At 43.1% G+C, this 19,749-nt stretch overlaps 1 protein-coding gene and 1 long non-coding RNA gene across 2 annotated transcripts in view; one reads left to right on the top strand and one right to left on the bottom strand.

Annotated features, from left to right (window-relative positions):
* Window positions 1-28: 28 nt before the first annotated feature.
* Window positions 29-19,749, top strand: part of PPM1D (protein phosphatase, Mg2+/Mn2+ dependent 1D) — a 61,427-nt gene continuing 41,706 nt past the window's right edge. Inside the window, exons 1-2 of the mRNA XM_066262745.1 lie at window positions 29-702; window positions 15,980-16,208. Coding sequence (XP_066118842.1) covers window positions 246-702; window positions 15,980-16,208 — 686 coding nt within the window. The 5' untranslated portion in view covers window positions 29-245. The remainder of the gene's footprint in view (window positions 703-15,979; window positions 16,209-19,749) is intronic.
* LOC136326582 (uncharacterized) overlaps window positions 15,955-19,749 on the bottom strand; it is a 57,085-nt gene continuing 53,290 nt past the window's right edge. The window contains exon 2 of the long non-coding RNA XR_010729476.1: window positions 15,955-16,135. This is a non-coding gene — a long non-coding RNA (uncharacterized lncRNA). The remainder of the gene's footprint in view (window positions 16,136-19,749) is intronic.

Below are 19,749 nucleotides of genomic sequence, written 5' to 3'. Positions count from 1 at the left end.
CGCGGGGGCGGAGGAAGCGCATTGCGCAGGCGCAGCTGCCGGGCTCCTCTTGCCCTAGCGCTCCGGCCCAGCGCTCGCGGACAAGTCCGGACAGCGCGCCTACCTCCCAGGCTCGGGAACCGCCCCCTCCCCCCTTTCGGCGTAGTCGGAGATAAACAATAGTTGGCCCGCTGTCGCCGGACTGCGTCTCCCGCCGCCGGATTCGGCGGGCTGCGTGGGACCGGCGGGATCCCGGCCAGCCGGCCATGGCGGGCTTGTACTCGCTGGGAGTGAGCGTCTTCTCCGACCAGGGCGGGAGGAAGTACATGGAGGACGTTACTCAGATCGTGGTAGAGCCCGAGCTGACGGCTGAAGAAAAGCCCTCGCCTCGGCCGTCACTGTCTCAGCGCTCACCGCCAGCTCTTCCCGGCGGCCCGGTCTCGGGGAAAGGCCCAGCGGTGGCAGCGCGAGATGCTCGCGACCCTGCCCCGGACGCCGGGGCCTCGCCGGCTCCCGGCCGCTGCTGCTGCCGCCGTTCCTCGGTGGCGTTTTTTGCCGTGTGCGACGGGCACGGCGGGCGCGAGGCGGCACAGTTCGCCCGGGAGCATTTATGGAGTTTCATCAAGAAGCAGAAGGGATTCACCTCGTCCGAGCCGGCGAAGGTTTGCGCTGCCATCCGCAAGGGCTTCCTCGCCTGTCACCTCGCCATGTGGAAGAAACTGGGTAAGTTCCCCGGCTCGTTTGGCGCCCGCGTCTTTTTCAGGCAGTTGAGGGCTTTTCTAGCACCAGCACCGCCTGGGCCCCGAGCACCGAGAGCTCCGTCTAAGTGTGCGTTAATGGGAACGAAGACGTTGGTTTGATAGCACTTTCGGGGGTGGAGGTGTGGGGCAAACACAGTGCCCTTGGCAAAGAGGATTGCTGGCTCCCTGAAACCGTTCTTGGCCTTCTTGCCACCCTCCGAGGATCAGTGGGAAGCTTCCCCCACCTGCGCCGCTTCACTTTGCTGGTAGCCGGCGAAAACGTGTTTGAAACCTGGCGCCAGACTTTGGTCAAAAGGTGAACTGAAGACAGCTTGCTACCGGCGACGGGAGGGAAGCGGGAGATGGCAAAAATTAATGTTTCCGTAGAATGTCATCGTTTTTGCTCATGAACAACGGGTCCCTATCGGTTGCCTCCTATCATGGTTTCAGTTCTCTGAAATTCATCCCAGGTCGCTGGTAGTTGGAGTAAACGGTAGCCTAATTTAGGAAAGCTAAAATATAATCATCCAGCGGCTTTAAGTCTTGGAAGGAGTTCGGTTTTGGTAATCACAAAATTTGTTTTTAGGATCTTTGTGCTTGGACTGCTTATGAAAAACAAAAGCTCGAAATGCGTTGTTGCATCTTGAACTGGCCCCACGTTAAATTATACCAGGGCTTTTAAAAAGCCCAGTGCACGTTTTGGGGGTAGCTGGCCTTAGCAGTGTGCTGTCATAGTTCTCAACAATTCCTACTTAAAAATACTTGTAAGTCGTAACACCTTGTCAAAGTAGCAAGAGATAAGGGGAATTTACTGGTACCCTAGAAAGAGATAGCGCACTTAATGTTTAAAAATTCGTTGTAGTTTTATCTAAATTTTAATTGTTTATTAAGAAGCCAGCGTCTCGGTAACCAACATATTTGTATTATAGAGAAGTATAGTTTATTTTCCATTGCTGTGAATGAATGGCAGGAGTCTTTTTTAAAGAACAGATACTACTTCTGTCATTTAAAAAATTATCTTGTTTATGTTAGCATAATTTGCTTTATTTTTAGCAGAGGGACAGAGACAGAGAAGAGTGTAAAGATTGGTCGAATACAGAACATTTAAATTTTTAAAATTAGTTTTAGAGAGAGGAAAGAAGAGAGAAATAGTGATTTGTTCCATATTTATGTATTCATTGGTAGATTCTTGTATGTGCCCTGACCGGGCAGAACATTTTAAAAAAGGTTATTGTCAAGTACTTGTAGACTAGCTCCTTTCAAAGTCTGTTTTCTATTTATCTGGCTTTCTGCCAAGAATAATTTGATTGACTCATAGAACAACCAGTCTGCCTGTTGGAGGCGTTTCCCATCCAATCCCAGAGGCCCCTATTATGGATTTGTTTTGTTTTTGTGTAGGCAGAGCAGAGCTGAAAGCACTGCAGTATGTTCCAGAAATATGCCATTATGTTGTCTGCAGTGTAACTAGGAGTGGACAGCAAGAAAAGATAGAGGAAGATTAGACACAAAGAACTATTTTGAGTCCTGTTTATATAGCAGTACACTTGAAGCAGCCTGAATTTGTCATATGTTTGAACTGAAAGGATAAAGTCTAAACCCAGTTACTTGAGCATTTTTTAATAAAGCAGGGACCATGCTGTTAAATGTGAATGTGTATGTATTTTGATGTACATTCACCTTTTGAATCAAACTTTCACTCCTATGAGGCATGGGTTAGATGGGCAAATGTTAAAGTTTGCTTTGTTCCACAGCCAAACCTTGTACTCCATCCTTCAAACCTGAATGAAAAAAAAAAAAAAAAAAGGATATGCTAGGTATATGGAAGTTTTTACACAGGAGATGCAGGCTTAAAAAAAATTGTACTTCAGTCTCAAATGCGTGGATAGGTCTTCTATTTTCTATAGAATAAACAAACTACAGTTTATTATCTACCAGCCAAGACCTTCCCAGTCCAACTTCAGACTTCCTATTTAGTGTTATCTGTTATACACATTTCTATCACAATCTGTTCACCTTTTATCCTAGAGTACAGTGAAATACTATATTTTCTTGAATTCACTTTTTCTTCCCCAAAAAAGAAGAAACTGAAAAATATACTCCTCAGTCTCTAAGTATGTTTCTTTTCTTTTGTAAAGGGTTTTGTTTCTTTTGGAATTAAACATCCATCCTTTATACCTACTTCTGTAGTACTCATTGGTTTATAGCAAGAGTTCTCAAACTTTTGCTCTTGGACCCCTTTGTACCCTTAAGTGATTGAGGACCCCAAAGAGCTTTTATGTGGGCTACATCTATTGTATTTACTACGTGAGAAATTTAAACTGAGAAATTAAAAAAAGTTATTGCTCTTAAAAAAATAAACTTATGTTAATATATTTTTAAATGAAGAGTCACCTTTAAAAAATATTGAAATAACGCCTGACCAGGCGGTGGCACAGTGTATAGAGCATCGGACTGGGACGTGAAGGACCCAGGTTCAAAACCCCAAGGTCGCCAGCTTGAGAGCGGGCTCACTAGCTTGAGCAGGGGATTGCTGGCTTGAGCGTGGGATCGTAGACATGACCCTGTGGTCGCTGGCTTGAGCCCAAGGCCACTGGCTTGAAGTCCAAGGATGCTGGCTTGAGCAAGGGGTCACTCAACTCGATCTCTGTCACCCCCCTCAAATAATAAAATGGAATCTGAAACCTTATGAATGAACTTTTTGTCATTTTACATTAAAATTAAAATCCATTGGTTTCTTTTGCAAGATTCAAAATGAGTATTTTCCTTGTATGTGATTTTGTGACATGATGTATTAATAATTTGGAAAATATTAGGTCAATGAATTATGTAGATCTTCTAAATATACTTTTTTTTTAAGAGTACATTTATTAAAGCTGGAGACAGTGAAACAAGGAAGGGCCTAGAATAGAAGAAGCAACTGGGGGAACCTAGGCGGGCCTGCTTTAGTTCTCTAAAAATGTTATAGGACAGAAATGAGCCTAGCTGGCGCTGCTCTGGCTCACTGACAAGTCAGATAAAAGGGGGCATTGGAGACAGGTTTCGGGGGTTAGCCTGGGAGGAGCTGTGGCTGCCCATTGCTCCTGTGGTTGTAAATTTTGTGGGAACCCTTCAAGTTTAGGGGATATACCCTTGTGGGGAAGAAGGAGAAGAGAAATGTTCCGGCATGCTTCTGGGAGGGAGAGCATACCTCTTCATGCATTTTATTGTATTGAATACAATAGTAAAATGTCTTTTTTTTAATATCATGCTTTCATTAGAAAAGTATTTTTTCTTTTATTTTTCTTACATTGAAATTAAAAATTTTTTTTTGAGACAGAAGACTTTGTTCCACTTATTTAAGCATTCATTGGTTGATTTTTTTTTTTTTTTTTTTTTGACAGACAGAAGGACTGATAGGGAAAGACAGATGGGAAGGAGAGAAGAGAAGCATCAATTCTTCGTTATGGCAACTTAGTTGTTCACTGACTGCTTTCTCATATGTGCCTTGTCTGGGGGCTACAGCAGAGCGAGTGACCCCTTGCTCAAGCCAGCAACTGTGGGGTCATATCTATGATCCATCCCACGATCAAGTCAGCGACCCTAATTGAGCTAGCCAGCCAGGACTCTTTTATTTTTCTATTATAGACCCCCCCCCCTCCCCCTGCACTCAAACTGGTGAGCCCGTGCTCAAGTCAGTGACCTCGAGGTCTTGAACCTGGGTCCTCCACATCCCAGTTCAGTGCTCTATCCACGCTGCCATCACCTGGTCAGGCCATTCGTTGACTCTTGTATGTGACCTGAATGGGGATCAAACCTGCAACCTTGACATATGGAGACAGTGCTCTACATAATGGAGCTACCCAACCTGTGCTTCCTTTCTTTTTCTTTTTTCTTTTTTTTTTTTTTTTTTTTTGTATTTTTCTGAAGTGAAAAGCGGGAAGGCAGAAAGACAGGTTCCTGCATGCCCCTGACCTGGATACATCCAGCATGCCCACCAAGGGGTGATACTCTGCCCATTTGGGGCATTGCTCCATTGCAACCGGAGCCATTCTAGCGCCTGAGGCAGAGGCCATGGAGCCATCCTCAGCGCCTGGGCCAACTTTGCTCCAATGGAGCCTCGGCTGCGGGAGGGGAAGAGAGAGAGAGAGAGGAAGGAGAGGGGGAGGGGTGGAGATGCAGATGGACACTTCTGTGTACCCTAGCTGGGATTCGAACCCCTGACTTCTGCATGCTGGGCCGACGCTGTACCGCTGAGCTAGCCAGCCAGGGCTCCTTTATTTTTCAATTACAGTTGACATTCATTATTATTATTATTATTATTACAGATATTTATTGATTTTTAGAGAGGAGGAGGAATGGAGAGAGAAAGAAAGAGAGAAGCATCAACTCATAGTTGCTTCATTTAGTTCATTGATTGTTTCTTGTATGTGCCTTGACCAGGAAAGCCCAGGGTTTAAACCAGTGACCTCAGCGTTCCATGTTGACACTCTATCCACTGCACCACCACTGGTCAGGCTCAGTAGTTTACTACTTTCAGGTGTATAGCATAGTGGTTATATAATCATATACTTTACAAAGTGGTCCTACCCACCTGGTACCATACCTAGTTATACAATATTACTGACTATATTTACTATGCTATAGTTTACATCTCTGTGGCTTTTTTTTTTTTTTTTTTTTTTTTACAGAGACAGAGAATTAGAGAGGGATAGACAGGGACAGACAGGAACGGAGAGATGAGAAGAATCAATCAATAGTTTTTGTTGCGCATTGCGACACAGTTGTTCATTGATTGCTTTCTCATATGTGCCTTGACCGTGGGCCTTTGGCAGACCGAGTAACCCCTTGCTCCAGCCAGCGACCTTAGGTCCAAGCTGGTGAGCTTTGCTCAAACCAGATGAGCCCACACTCAAGCTGGCGACCTCGGGGTCTTGAACCTGGGTCCTCAGCATCCCAGTCTGACACTCTATCCACTGCGCCACCACCTGGTCAGGCCTCTGTGGTTATTTTGTAACTACCAATTTGTACTTTTGAATCCCTTCACCTTTTTTTTTTTTTTTTCATTTTTCTGAAGCTGGAAACAGGGAGAAACAGTCAGACAGACTCCCGCATGCGCCCGACCGGGATCCACCCGGCACGCCCACCAGGGGCGATGCTCTGCCCACCAGGGGGCGATGCTCTGCCCATCCTGGGCGTCGCTGTGTTGCGACCAGAGCCACTCTAGCGCCTGGGGCAGAGGCCACAGAGCCATCCCCAGCGCCTGGGCCATCTTTGCTCCAATGGAGCCTTGGCTGCGGGAGGGGAAGAGAGAGACAGAGAGGAAAGCGCGGTGGAGGGGTGGAGAAGCAAATGGGCGCTTCTCCTGTGTGCCCTGGCCGGGAATCGAACCCGGGTCCTCCGCACGCTAGGCCGACGCTCTACCGCTGAGCCAACCGGCCAGGGCCACCTTTTTTTTTTTTTAATAAAATTTTTTTTAAAAAATATTTTATTTCTTGACCTGTGGTGGTACAGTGGAAAAGCGTCGACCTGGAATGCTGAGGTCCCCGGTTCAAAACCCTGGGCTTGCCCAGTTAAGGCACATATGGGAGTTGAAGCTTCCTGCTCCTCCCTTCTCTCTCTCTCTCTCTCTCTCTCTCTCGCTCCCTCTCTCCTCTCTAAAATGAATAAATAAAATCTTAAAATATTTTTTAAATTTATTGATTTTATAGAATGAGGAGTGAGAATTATCAACTCATAGTTGCTTCACTTTGGTTATTCATTGCTTGCTTGTTGTATGTGCCTTGACCAGACAAGCTCAGGGTTTCAAACTGGTCACCTCAGGTTGATGTTCTATCCACAACACCAATACAGGCCAAGCTCCCTTAACCTTTTTCACTCAGTACCCCCAATCTCCTCACCTCTGGAAACCATCATTCTGTTCCTTGTTTATGGCTCTTTCAGTTTTGTTTATTTTGTTCTTTAGATTCCACATGTAAGTGAAATCATATGTGATGATATTTGTCTTTCTCTGATTCGTTTCACTGAGTAAAATGCTCTCTAGTTTCATCCATGCTGTAGCACAGGGGTCGGGAACCTTTTTGGCTGAGAAAGCCATGAACGCCACATATTTTAAAATGTAATTCCGTGAGAGCCATACAATGACCCGTGTACGTTACACATTATCCAATAAAAATTTGGTGTTGTTCTGGAGGACAGCTGTGATTGGCTCCAGCCACCCGCAACCATGAACATGAGCAGTATGAATGGATTGTAATACATGAGAATGTTTTATATTTTTAACGTTATTATTTTTTTTATTAAAGATTTGTCTGTGAGCCAGATGCAGCCATCAAAACAGCCACATCTGGCTTGCGAGCCATAGGTTCCCGACCCCTGCTGTAGCAAATAGTAAAAATTCACTTTTTTTATGTCTGAGTAGTATTCTGTTGTATATATGTACCACAGTGTTTTTTTGTTTGTTTGTGACACATAGAGGGACAGATAGTGACAGACAGATAGGAAGGGAGAGAGATGAGAAGCATCAGTTCTTTGTTGTGGCACCTTAGTTGTTCATTGATTGCTTTCTCATATGTGCCTTGACTGGGGGAGTAGAGCAGACCAAGTGACCCCTTGTTCAAGCCAGCGACCTTGGGCTCAAGCTGGTGACCATGGGGTCATGTCTGTAATCCCAGGCTCAAGCCAGTGACCCTGCGCTCAAGCTGGTGAGTCCACGCTCAAGCCAGAGACCCTGGGGTTTACGTACCTGGGTCCTCTGCGTCCCAGTCCAATGCTCTATCCACTGTGCCACCTCCTGGTCAGGCTACCACAGCTTTTTTATCCACTTGTCTATTGATTAGTATTTGGGTTGCTTCCCCTATCTTGGCTATTGTAAATAATGCTGCAGTGAACATGGAGTTACATATATTCTTTTGAATCAGGGTTTTGGGGTTTTTCAGATATATTCCCAGAAGTGAAATTGCTGGGACATAAGGCAGTTTCTTTTTTTTTTTTTTACATTTTTCCAAAGCTAGAAATGGGGAGGGGGACGACGACAGTCAGACTCCCGCATGCGCCCGACCGGGATCCACCCGGCATGCCCACCAGGGGGCGATGTTCTGCCCCTCTGGGGCATCGCTCTGTTGCATCCAGAGCCATTCTAGTGCCTGAGGCAGAGGCCACAGAGCCATCCCCAGCGCCCGGGCCATCTTTGCTTCAATGGAGCCTCGGCTGCGGGAGGGGAAGAGAGAGACAGAGAGGAAGGAGAGGGAGAGGAGTAGAGAAGCAGATGGGCGCCTCTCCTGTGTGCCCTGGCCGGGAATCAAACCCGGGACTCCTGCACGCCAGGCCGACGCTCTACCGCTGAGCCAACCGGCCAGGGCCTCATTTTTAATTTTTGAGGAGCCTCAGTACTCCTTTCCACTGAGGCTGCACCACTCTAAATTCCTACTAACAGTGGACAAGGGTTCCCTTTCTCCACATCCTCATCAGTACTTGTTGTTTATTGATTTATTTGTGGTAGCCATTCTGAAAGGTACGAGGTGGTATCTTATTGTGATTTTAATTTGCATTTCTCTGATGTTTAGTGATGTTGAACATCTTTTCATTTATTGGTCATCTGTATGTCCTTTTTGGAGCATGTCTCTTTGGGTACTCTGCCCTTTTTTTTTTTGTATTTTTTTTTGCATTTTTCTGAAGCTGGAAACAGGGAGAGACAGTCAGACAGACTCCCGCATGCGCCCGACCGGGATCCACCCAGCACGCCCACCAGGGGGCAACGCTCTGCCCACCGCGACCAGAGCCACCCCAGCGCCTGAGGCAGAGGCCAAGGAGCCATCCCCAGCGCCCGGGCCATCCTTGCTCCAATGGAGCCCTGGCTGCGGCAGGGGAAGAGAGAGACAGAGAGGAAGGAGGTGGGGGGTGGAGAAGCAAATGGGCGCTTCTCCTATGTGCCCTGGCCGGGAATCGAACCCGGGTGCCCCGCACGCCAGGCCAGCGCTCTACCGCTGAGCCAACCGGCCAGGGCCAACTCTGCCCATTTTTTAAGGGATTGTTTTCTTGGTAGTGTATAAGTATTTTTTTATTTTATTTTTTATAAATTTTGGATGTTTACCTTTTATCGGATGTATCATTGGTGAATGTGTTCTCCTGTTCAGTAGGTATCTTTATTTTGTTGATGGTTTCTTTTGCTGTGAAAAAACTTTTTAGTTTGATGTAGTCCCATTTGTTTATTTTTTCTTTTGTTTCTCTTGCTCAAGGGGATATATCAGAAAGAGATATTGCAGATTTTACTGCCTATGTTTTCTTTAGGAGTTTAATGGTTTTGAGTATTACATTAAAGTCAATATATTTGGAGTTTATTCTTGTATATCAGTGGTCACCAAACTCCAGGCCGCGGACCGGTACCAGTCTGTGGGCCATTTGGTCCGCAGAGAAAGAATAAATAACTTACGTTATTTCCATTTTATTTATATTTAAGTCTGAACGATGTTTTATTTTTTAAAAATGACCAGATTCCCTCTGTTACATCCGTCTAAGACTCACTCTTGACGCTTGTCTTGGTCACGTGATACATTTATCCGTCCCACCCTAAAAGCCTGTCCGTGAAAATATTTTCTGACATTAAACTGGTCCGTGGCCCAAAAAAAGGTTGGGGACCACTGTTGTATATGATATAAGAATGCGTCTATTTTCATGTTTTTGCATGTGTCTATTTAATTTTCCTGACACCATTTATTGAATAGATTGTATATATTTGCCTTCCTGGGCTCTCTATTCTGTTCTCATGATCTATGTGTGTATTTTTATGCTAGTATGCTGTTTTAGTTACTATAGTCATGTAGTATAGTTTGGTATCAGTAGCATGCTATCTCTTGACTTTGCTCTCCTTTCTCAAGATTGCTGTGGCTTTCTAAGGTCTTTTGTGGTTCCATATAAATTTTAGGATTATTTGTTCTATTTCTATGAAAAACCAATATTGGTATTTTGATAGGAATTTCATTGAATCTATAGATTAATTTGAATAGTATGGACTTTTTTTTTGATAGAGGGAGAAAGAGAGAGATAGGCATCAACTTAAGTTGTGTCACCTTAGTTGTTCACTGATTGCTTCTCATATGAGCCTTTACCAGGATCTCCAGCCAAGCCAGTGACCTTTCGGCTCAATCCAGCGATCATGGGAACTCAAGCTGGTGAACCTACACTCAAGCCAGATGAAGGTGCCAACCTCAGAGTTTCAAACCTGGGACTTCAGCATCCCAGGTTGAAACTCTTATCTACTGCCCCACCACTGGTCATGGTGGATTGTTTTCTTAGTTTCCTTTTCTGATGCAAGCAATTGTGACTATTTATTTTGTATTCTCTTACTTTACTGAGTTCATTTATCAGTTCTGATAGTTTTTTGATGGAATCTTTAGGGTTCTCTGTATAAAATATCATGTATTTGTAAATAATGCCAGTTTTACTTCTTCCTTTCCAGTTTGGTGCCTTTATTTCTTCTTTATGTCTAGCAGCTGTGGCTAGGACTTCCAGTTCTATGTTGAATAAGAGTGGTGAAAACAGACATCTTTGTTTTGTTTTCGATCTTAAGGGAAACACTTGTAGTTTTTGCTTATTGAATATGATGTTGGCTGTGGGTTTGTCATATATGACCTCTATTACAGTGAGGATTCCCACTTTGCTGATAGTCTTTCATAAATGGGTGCTGAATTTTATCAAGTGCTTTTTCTGCATCTATTGATATGATCATGTAGTTTTATCCTTTATTTTGCTTATGTGGCCTATCACCGTTTATTGATTGGTGGATATTTTACCACCTTGAATACTTGGTATAAATCTCACTTGATAATGGTGTGTGATCTTTATTATGTATTGCTGGATCTGGTTTGCTAATATTTTATTGAGGATTTTAGCATCTGTGTTCATCAGGGTTATTGGCCTATAATTTTCTTTCTTTATAGTATCTTTATCTGGTTTTAGAATTAGGATAATGCTGGTCTTGTATAATGAGCTTGGAAATCTTATCTCTTGAATTTTTTGGAATAGTTTGAGAAAGATGAGTGTTAGTTCTTCTTTGACTATTCTGTGAAATTCACCTGTGAAGTGCTCTGGCTGGTTTGCGGTGAGTAGAGTGTCATTCTGGAGTGCCAAGGTCACTGGCTCGAGAGCACCAGCTTGACACAAAGGTTGCTGGTTCAGGGCATGTATGAAAAGCAATCAATGGGTGCACAACTAAGTAGAACAATGAGTTGATGATGTTTCTCTCCATCTTTCACTTTATCTCTCTCTCAAAAAAATAAAATTCACCTGTGAAGCCATCTGGTCCTGAACATTTGTTTCTAGGAAGTTTCTTTTCTTTTTTAAATTTATTTTTATTTTTATTTTAGTAAGAGGAGGAGAGGCAGAGATAGACTCTCGCACGTGCCCTAACCGGGATCCACCTGGCAAGCCTACTAGAGGGCGATGCTCTGCCCGTCTGGGGCCCTTGCTCTGTTGCAACTGGAGCCATTTTTTAGTGCCTGAGACAGAGGCCATGGAAGCATTCTCAGCCTCCGGGGCCAAGTCACTCCAATCAAGCCATGGCTGCGGGAGGGGAGGAGAATAGAAAGAGAGAGACAGAGAGAGAAGTGAGAGGGAGAGGGGTGGAAAAGCAGATGGGTACTTCTGTGTGCTCTGACAGCGAATCGAACTCAGGACTTCCACACTATGCTGGGCTGACGCTCTACTACTGAGCCAACTGGCTAGGACCTCCTTTTTTAATTTTTATTTATTGATTTTAGAAAGAGAGGGAAACATTGATTTGTTGTGTGACTAATTTATGTATTCATTGGTTCTTTTTCTTTTTTATTAATTTATTGATTTTAGCTAGAGAGGAAGGGAGAGAGAGACAAGAACATCGCTCTGTTCCTGTATGTGCTCTGACTGCGATCAAACTGACAACCTCTGCGCTTTGGGAGGAAACTCTAACCAACTGAGTATCCAGTCAGGGATTTTTTTATGTGGTTTTTTTTTTTGTTTGCTTGTTTGTTTTTTTGAGTAGCAAGTAGATAGACAGACTCGTACTTGCGCCTAGACCAGGATCCACCCAGCAACCCCTGTCTTGGCCTGATGCTAGAACCCACCGAGCTATTATTAGCACCTGATCCTGAGGCGCTGGGACCAAACTTTCCTCAGCATCTGGGGCCACACTCAAACCAATTGAGCCACTGGCTATGAGAGGAAAAGAGGGAGAAGGTGGGAGTGAGAAGTAGATGGCTGCTGCTCTTCTGTGCCCTGACCAGGATTCAAACCTGGGCCATCCATATGCTGGGAAGATGCTCTATTCACTGAGCAAACTGGCTGGGGCCATTGGTTGGGTTTTGTATGTGCCCTGATCAGGGGTTGAACCTGTAACCTTAGCATATCAGGATGATGCTCTAACCAACTGACCTACCCTGCCAGGACTCTTGAGAGTTTTTTGATTACTGGTTTTTTGAATACTGTCTTTAATATGCTCCTAGTTTTGTCATTTTTTATTTTTAAGACTTTATTCATTTTAGAGAGGAGAGAGAGGGAAAGAAAGGAAGGAAGGAAGAAAAGAAAAGGGAAGAAAGGAAGAAAGTAGGGAGGGAGGGGAGGGGAGAGGGAGGGGAACAGAGGGAGGAGGGAGGGAGGGAGGGAGGGAGGAAGAAGGAAATCAACTCCCATATGTGCCTTGACCAGGCAAGCCCAGGGTTTTGAATCAACCTCAGCATTTCAGGTTCCAAGTCGACACTTTATCATTGCGCCACCACAGGTTAGGCAAGTTTTGTCATTTTTTAAAAACTAAAGATTCAAATGTAAAGTAGAAATCAAGGAAGAGTAATTAAGGAAGACAAATTTTAAAGATGTCAATTCCTTAATACATTAATATGGAGTGGGGCAAAAGTAGGTTTACAGTTGTGAGTTCATGAAACAGTGTTTATTCTTGTTTATTGTTACTAATTATTGTTTTATTTTCCACATGCACAACTGTAAACCTACTTTTGCCCCATCCTGTATACTGCAGTTTCAATCAGAACCTCAACAGGGTTTGTTTTAGTACTATAAATAGATTAGTAGGGTGAGTCCAGAAATAGATCTGAGGCAAAAAAGTAGTATATGATAAAAAATGACATTTTAAATGAATAGGGAAAGCAGTATTTTTAGATAATTGCAGCATATCTCTTTGCACATATTTGTGCTTTTGACCAAAAATGTGATTTATATAACATTAATCATGTCTTTGGATATCCTTTTATTTTTAGCTTTTTTTCCTTTCCATTTTGTTTTAGGTGCTTTTTGCAAACAGCTGAGGTACTTGCATAAAGTAGAAGTTTTTTTCTTTTTTTAATAATTTTATTTATTTATTTTAGAGAGAGAGGGAGAGGGAGAAAAACATCAATTTGTTTTTCTATTTTACTTACACATTCATTATTTAATTCTTGTATGTGCCCTGACCAAGAATTGAACTAGCAACCTTGGGGTAACTGGGATGACCTACCCTGTCAATCATTCCTTTTTTTTTTTTTTTTTTTTTTTGGTGACAGACACAGAGACAGAGGGACAGATGGGGACAGACAGAGAGGAAGGGAGAAGTGAGAAGCACCAGTTCTTCATTGCGGCACCTTAGTTGTTTTTTGATTGCTTTCTCATATGTGCCTTGACCTGGGGGCTCCAGCTGAGCTAGTGACTCCTTGTTCAAGCCAGTGACTAGGGGGTCATATCGATGATACCACGCTCAAGCCAGTGACCCCGCACTCAAGTTGGTGATCCCACGCTCAAGCCAAATAAGCCAGCGGTAACGGTGGCGATCTTGGGGCTTCCAACCTGGGTCTTCAGAGTCCCAGGTTGACACTCTATACACTGAGCCACTGCCTGGTGAGGCTAAATACTGTATACACTTTAATGAATAGTTATAAAATGAACAGCATCTGGTTAAGAAAGACATATAGCATTCATTGCTTGCATACCAGAAGCCCCTGAATTTCCTTTCTGATCTCATATATCTGTCTTACCCTAACGGGTAACCACTATTATGACTTTTGTGATGATAGTTCTGTAGTGATATACTTATTTTCTTAATAGTTTTACCATTTAGCTGTAAACACGATAGTTTGTTTTTGAAGAAAAAATAATGCTCTATGTATTTTATCTTATGCTTCACATGCAGTGTAGTCTATTGTCATGTTGAAGGACTTTTGGGTTGTTGCTCATTTTCAGCCCAGATGAACATTGGTGCTATGAACATTCCTGTATTGGAGTGTACGTGTACATTCCAATTTATGGTATGTCCCTAGGGGTAGTGAGTAGTCAAATAGTATACATATCTATATCTTTACTAGATAATGTCTAGATGTTTTCTGAAGTGGTTGTACAGGTTTATACCCCCCACCAGTAGCTGATGAGAGAACATGTTACTCCACATTCTTAGGTACATGTACTATAATTGTCAGACTTTATGCAATCTGATAATTATGAAGTGATATCTCATGGCTTTTAATTTGTATTTTTCTGTTGATTGAAGAAGCTGAATGCCTTTTTATATTTTTGGTATTTTCTCTTTTGTAAAAGACCTGTTCATTTTTTTTTAAAGTGAGAGTAGGGGTGATAGACTTCTGCTTGTGTCCTGACCAGGATCCACCTGGCAGCCCCTGTCTGGGGCTGATGCTTGAATCAGCTGAGCTCCCCTCAGTGCCTGAGGCTGACACTCAGACCAACTGAGCTATCCTCAGAGCCCGGGGCAGATGCTTGAACCTATTGAGCCACTGGCTGTGAGAAGGGAAGAGAGAGGGAGAGGAGAGAGAGATGAGAAGCATCAAATCATCATTGTGCCATAGTAGTTGTTCTTTGATTGCTTTCTCATATGTGCCTTGACCCGAGGGCTCCAGCTGAGCCAGTGACCTCTTGCTCAAGCCAGCAACCTTGGGCTCAGGCCAACAACCTTGGGCTTCAAGCCAGTGACTACAGGGTCATGTCTATGATCTTGAGCTCAAGCTGGTGAGCTGGTGCTCAACCCTGATGAGCCCACACTCAAGCTGATGACCTTCAGTGTCCCAGGTCAATGCTCTATCTTCTACACCTCCACCTGGTCAGGCAACAGTAACGTTTCTTGAGCACTTAAGTTTGTGTCTGGTACTATTGCAGGTGTTTTTATATATGTGTGTATATGTGTGAATATCTACTTTCATTAATATTGGTGGCTGTTTTGGGTTCATTTAGCAACTGTGAACGTTATTATTTCATATACAGCGTGGGGCAAAAGTATGTTTACATTTGTGAGTACACAAAACTGAGTTTATTCTTGTATTATTATACATTAATTATTATATTATCCCTGGCCGGTTGGCTCAGTGGTAGAGCGTCAGCCTGGCGTGCAGGAGTCCCGGGTTCGATTCCAGGCCAGGGCACACAGGAGAAGCGCCCATCTGCTTCTCCACCCCTCCCCCTCTCCTTCTTCTCTGTCTCTCTTCCCCTCTCGCAACCGAGGCTCCATTGGAGCAAGGAAGGCCGGGGCGCTTAGGATGGCTCTGGATGCAACAGAGCTATGCCCCAGATGGGCAGAGCATCGCCCCCTGGTGGGCATGCCAGGTGGATCCTGATGGGCACATGCGGGAGTCTGTCTGACTGCCTCCCTGTTTCCAGCTTCGGAAAAATGCAAAAAGAAAAAAAAAATTATATTACTTTCCATACAAACAACTATAAACCTACCTTTGCCCCACCCTCTATTATAAGCAGCCTTTTGCTGTGAGTGACAGGGTACTCTCTACACAGTGGGTTCTGTCTGTGAGATGGGATAGGGAGATATGCTTTATGGTTTAAGAGATGTCGTTTGAGCATATGTTATATTGAAAAAGAGAAGAACTAATTAGCCTGAACAGATTAACAAAGCCTCATGGTTTTGAAAGTTGTGTCCACCTTATCCAGCTTTTCAGTCCTGTATTCCTATATTTTTCTTCTTATTCCCTCTTCCCCATTCAGACCTTGATATCCTATTAACAGATTTATCACTTTACTTAAAAGAGAGATATTGTCTGACCTGTGGTGGCACAGTGGGTAAAGTGTCGACCTGGAATGCTGAGGTCACCAGTTTGAAACTCTGGGCCAAAATTAATTTATTAATATATAGTATTGATAAAAGGATTAATGTAAGTTCTTTACAAGCTTTCAAAATATTTTCTTAAATTTTTTCTAATTCTAATTCAAATTTTAATATGCCGATTCAGCATATGTTCCTGTTTATGTGTCAGAATAAGGCATAGGTTAATGATTATACCCGGAAGAGTAAAATATTTTATTTTTTATTACAGCAGAATGGCCAAAGACTATGACAGGTCTTCCCAGCACATCAGGAACAACGGCCAGTGTGGTCATTATACGGGGCATGAAGATGTACGTAGCTCACGTGGGTGACTCAGGTGTGGTTCTTGGAATTCAGGATGATCCGAAGGATGATTTTATCAGAGCTGTGGAAGTAACACAGGACCATAAGCCAGAACTTCCTAAAGAAAGAGAACGAATCGAAGGACTTGGTGGGAGGTAATCATTATGATTTTTTTGTCTTTCCTTTCTTGGTTCTGTTTAGTTCTTTGCTGCTTTACTAACCAGATTGATTTACTTCTCCATTTTAATGAAGTGGCTTTCTCAATATTACAAGTTTTTAGTTTGCCTGATAATGTGCCCATGTGCATTCATATTTTTCTCATTATTTTGAATTTACTTTTATTTCTGATAATGGCTCCAAAGGGAAATAATATTTTAATGGGTCTCAGTACAAACCCATACAAGGATTTATTGAAAACCTTTTACAACAATAATGATCAGGATGACCTTCACAGTATGAACAGAATAGCCCTTAGAGTCCCAGAACAGAACAGGTTTTATTTTTTTCTTTTCCTTTTTAGAATAGTACAGTTTGAATTTGGCTTTGGGAATAGAATTTCATTGAAATTAACCTTCAGCCCTTTTCTTTGATTTCTAAGTCATATGTGCTGCAAACCTTTCTTCTTCTTTTCTGTGCTTCAACTTACTGTCTCTGTGTGTAGATAATTTATAAACTATGAACTGAAATTGACCTCAGCATGATAGTTTTATGATACAAACTGAAATGTAAGAATATTGTAAAAGTCAGAGGGATAAATAACATGAGAATACTAAAAAAATTATTCCAAGACTTATTTGTAAAACTTGGGGGTATAATGCAAGGCAAATATTTTCTAAATAATCATTTTAACTAAAGCCTTATGATATTATTACTTGCCTCTCTTTTTTTTATTTTTGTATTTTCTGAAGTGAGAAGTGGGGAGGCAGAGAGACAGACTCCCACATGTTCAACCAGGATCCACCCCATAAGCCCACTAGAGGGCAATGCTCTGTCCATTTGGGGTGTTGCTCTGTTGCAGCCGGAGCCATTCTAGCGCCTGAAGTGGAGGCCATGGAGCCATCCTCAGTGCCCGGGCCAGCTTTGCTCCAGTGGAGCCTTAGCTTCAGGAAAGGAAGAGAGAGGTAGAGAAAAAGGAGAGGGGGAAAGGTGGAGAAGCAGATGGGCGCTTCTCCTCTGTGCCTTGGCTCGGAATCGAACCCAGGACTTCCACATGCCAGGCCGATGCTCTACCGCTGAGCGAACTGCCCAGGGCCACTTGCCTCTCTTTCTTGCTTTTAGTAAATCAAAATGGTCTTTTTCAGAGAAAAAATTAACTGGGGAAAAGAATTAACATTTGTAAACTATAAGGAGTTTAAAATATGAGTAAGAACCCCCTGCCCCATAGGTGGTAAAGGAAAGTAAACTTGAACAGCAGAAATGCAAGAGAGTAGTAAACGTGAAAAAATGTGTTTTTTTATTGTTTGTTTGTTTTTTTTAAAAATGTTTAACATTGTTGAAATGAAACTTTATTTTCTTCTGTTAGGTTAGCAAAAGTTAAAAACTAGAGAAGTTTCTTAATATTTTTGTTGAAATGGGTATCTTGTTGGTAGGATTTTAAATTGATACAACCTGTATAGAATATAATACCTACTACTAGCTTTAAATATTTATAGACTCAGTAATTTCAGGTGTCTAGGCGATTTTTTTGTTGTTGTTTTTCTTGTGACAGAGACAGAGGGACAGGTAGGGATAGACAGACAGAAAGGGAGAGAGATGAGAAGCATCAATTCTTCATTGTGGCACTTTAGTTGTTCATTGATTGCTTTCTCATATGTGTCTTGACTGTGGGGGTTCCAGCAGTGAGTGATCTCTTGCTCAAGCCAGCGACCTTGGGGTTCAAGCCAGCGACCTTTGGGCTCAAGCCAGCAACCATGGGGTCATGCTTATGATTCCATACTCAAACCAACAACCCCATTCTCAAGCTGGTGAGCCCGTGCTCAAGCCAGTGACCTCGGGGCTTTGAACCTGTGTCCTCTGCATCCCAGCCCCACCCTCTATCCACTATTTCACCACCCAGTCAGGCTTTTATACTTTATATTCATGTACCAGTACCATACTTTTTTTTAAAAAAAGGATTTTATTTATTTATTTCATTTTATTTATTTATTCAGTGAGAGAAGGGAGGCAGAGACAGACTCCCATATGTGCCCCCACTAGGATCCACCTGGCAAGCCTCTTAGGGGGCAATGTTCTGGCTACCTGGGGCATTGCTCAGCAACAGAGCTCTTCTTAGCACCTGAGGCAGAGGCCATGGAGCCATTCTCAGTGCCTAAGGCCACCTTGCTCCAATGAGCCCTGGCTTCCGGAGAGGGAGAGAAAGAGAAAGAGAGAAGCGAGAAGGGAGGAGTGAAGAAGCAGATAGTCGCTTCTCCTTTGTGCACTGACCAGGAATCCAGCCTGGGACATCCACATGCCGGGCCAGTGCTCTACCACTGAGCCAACTTGCCAAGTTCTATTTATTTATTTTAGAGAGGAGAGAGAGAAAGAGAAGGGGGAGGAGCAGGAAGCATCAACTTTCATATGTACTTTGACCAGGCAAGCCAAGGGTTTTGAACCAGTGACTTCAGTGTTCTAGCTCAATACTCTATCCACTGAGCCACCACAGGTCAGGCTAGTATTATACTTATTAAATTGAGACTTTATTATAGTTTTTAACACTGGTAGGCCTAATCCCTTCTCATTTATTTTCTTTTTCAAAATTTTAGTTTTAGTGAGAGGAGGGGGACAGAGACTCCCACATGTGCCCCAACCAGGATCCACCTGGCAAGCCCTATTTAGGGGGCTATGCTCTCTTCATTTGAGACCCTTGTTCCATTGCAACTGCAACTATTTTTTAGCGCCTGAGTGGAGGCCATGGAGCCATTCCCATCGCCTGCCCAAGGCCAGCTCACTCCAATCCAGCCATGGATGCAGGAGGGGAGGAGGAGAGAGTGTGTGAAGTGAGAGGGAGAGGGGTGGAGAAGCTGGTGGGCGCTTTTCCTGAGGCCTCTGACCAGGAATTGAACCTGGCCAACCTTCTACCACTGAGCCAGCTGGCCAGGGCCCTCATTTTTTCTTTTAAAATATATTTTGATTAACTTTTCTTTCTTTACTTTTCTGTATGAATTTTAAAATATTTTCTTTAATTTTTTTTTAGTTTATTTATATATTTTTGTCTTATCTCTTAAAATACCATCTGGATAGTTGGACAGATGCTCATTGCTATTTGGGAGCAGGTGTCTTTTTGCATAAATTGAGCTGTTTTATTATAAGTTATTTCTCCTTTCCCTATCCCACCCTAGGCAACTGGCCAGTGCTCTGTTTTTCCAGCCTTCTGTTGCTGCTCAGTCCTCTCTCTGCATATCAGGCTGTCCTTTTGTTTATGGCTTTTAATCACACAGGACATCAGTGAGGAATGCAATAAAAGCATTTCTTTAAGTATTATGTCTTATTTTTAGGGAGCGGATTTAGAAAAGACCACCAATAGGGCTTAAGGTCTTAGGAAGGCAGATTCTAACTCTTCTCCTGTAACTCTTATGTTTCATAGATTTTTCTGAATGGCAGATTTAGTCTTTATTTTCTTATTTGTTTCATGAGAATCAGCATGAAGAAAAATGACTGCCTCCTGTATTGTTACTCGTGTAATAACCTAGAACAGTGTTGCTTTCAGAACTGCGA

Source organism: Saccopteryx bilineata, chromosome 2, assembly GCF_036850765.1.
Source record: "Saccopteryx bilineata isolate mSacBil1 chromosome 2, mSacBil1_pri_phased_curated, whole genome shotgun sequence".
NCBI lineage: Eukaryota > Metazoa > Chordata > Mammalia > Chiroptera > Emballonuridae > Saccopteryx > Saccopteryx bilineata.
Note: the sequence above shows the minus strand (reverse complement) of the source record. Positions and strands in the feature narration are given on the sequence as shown.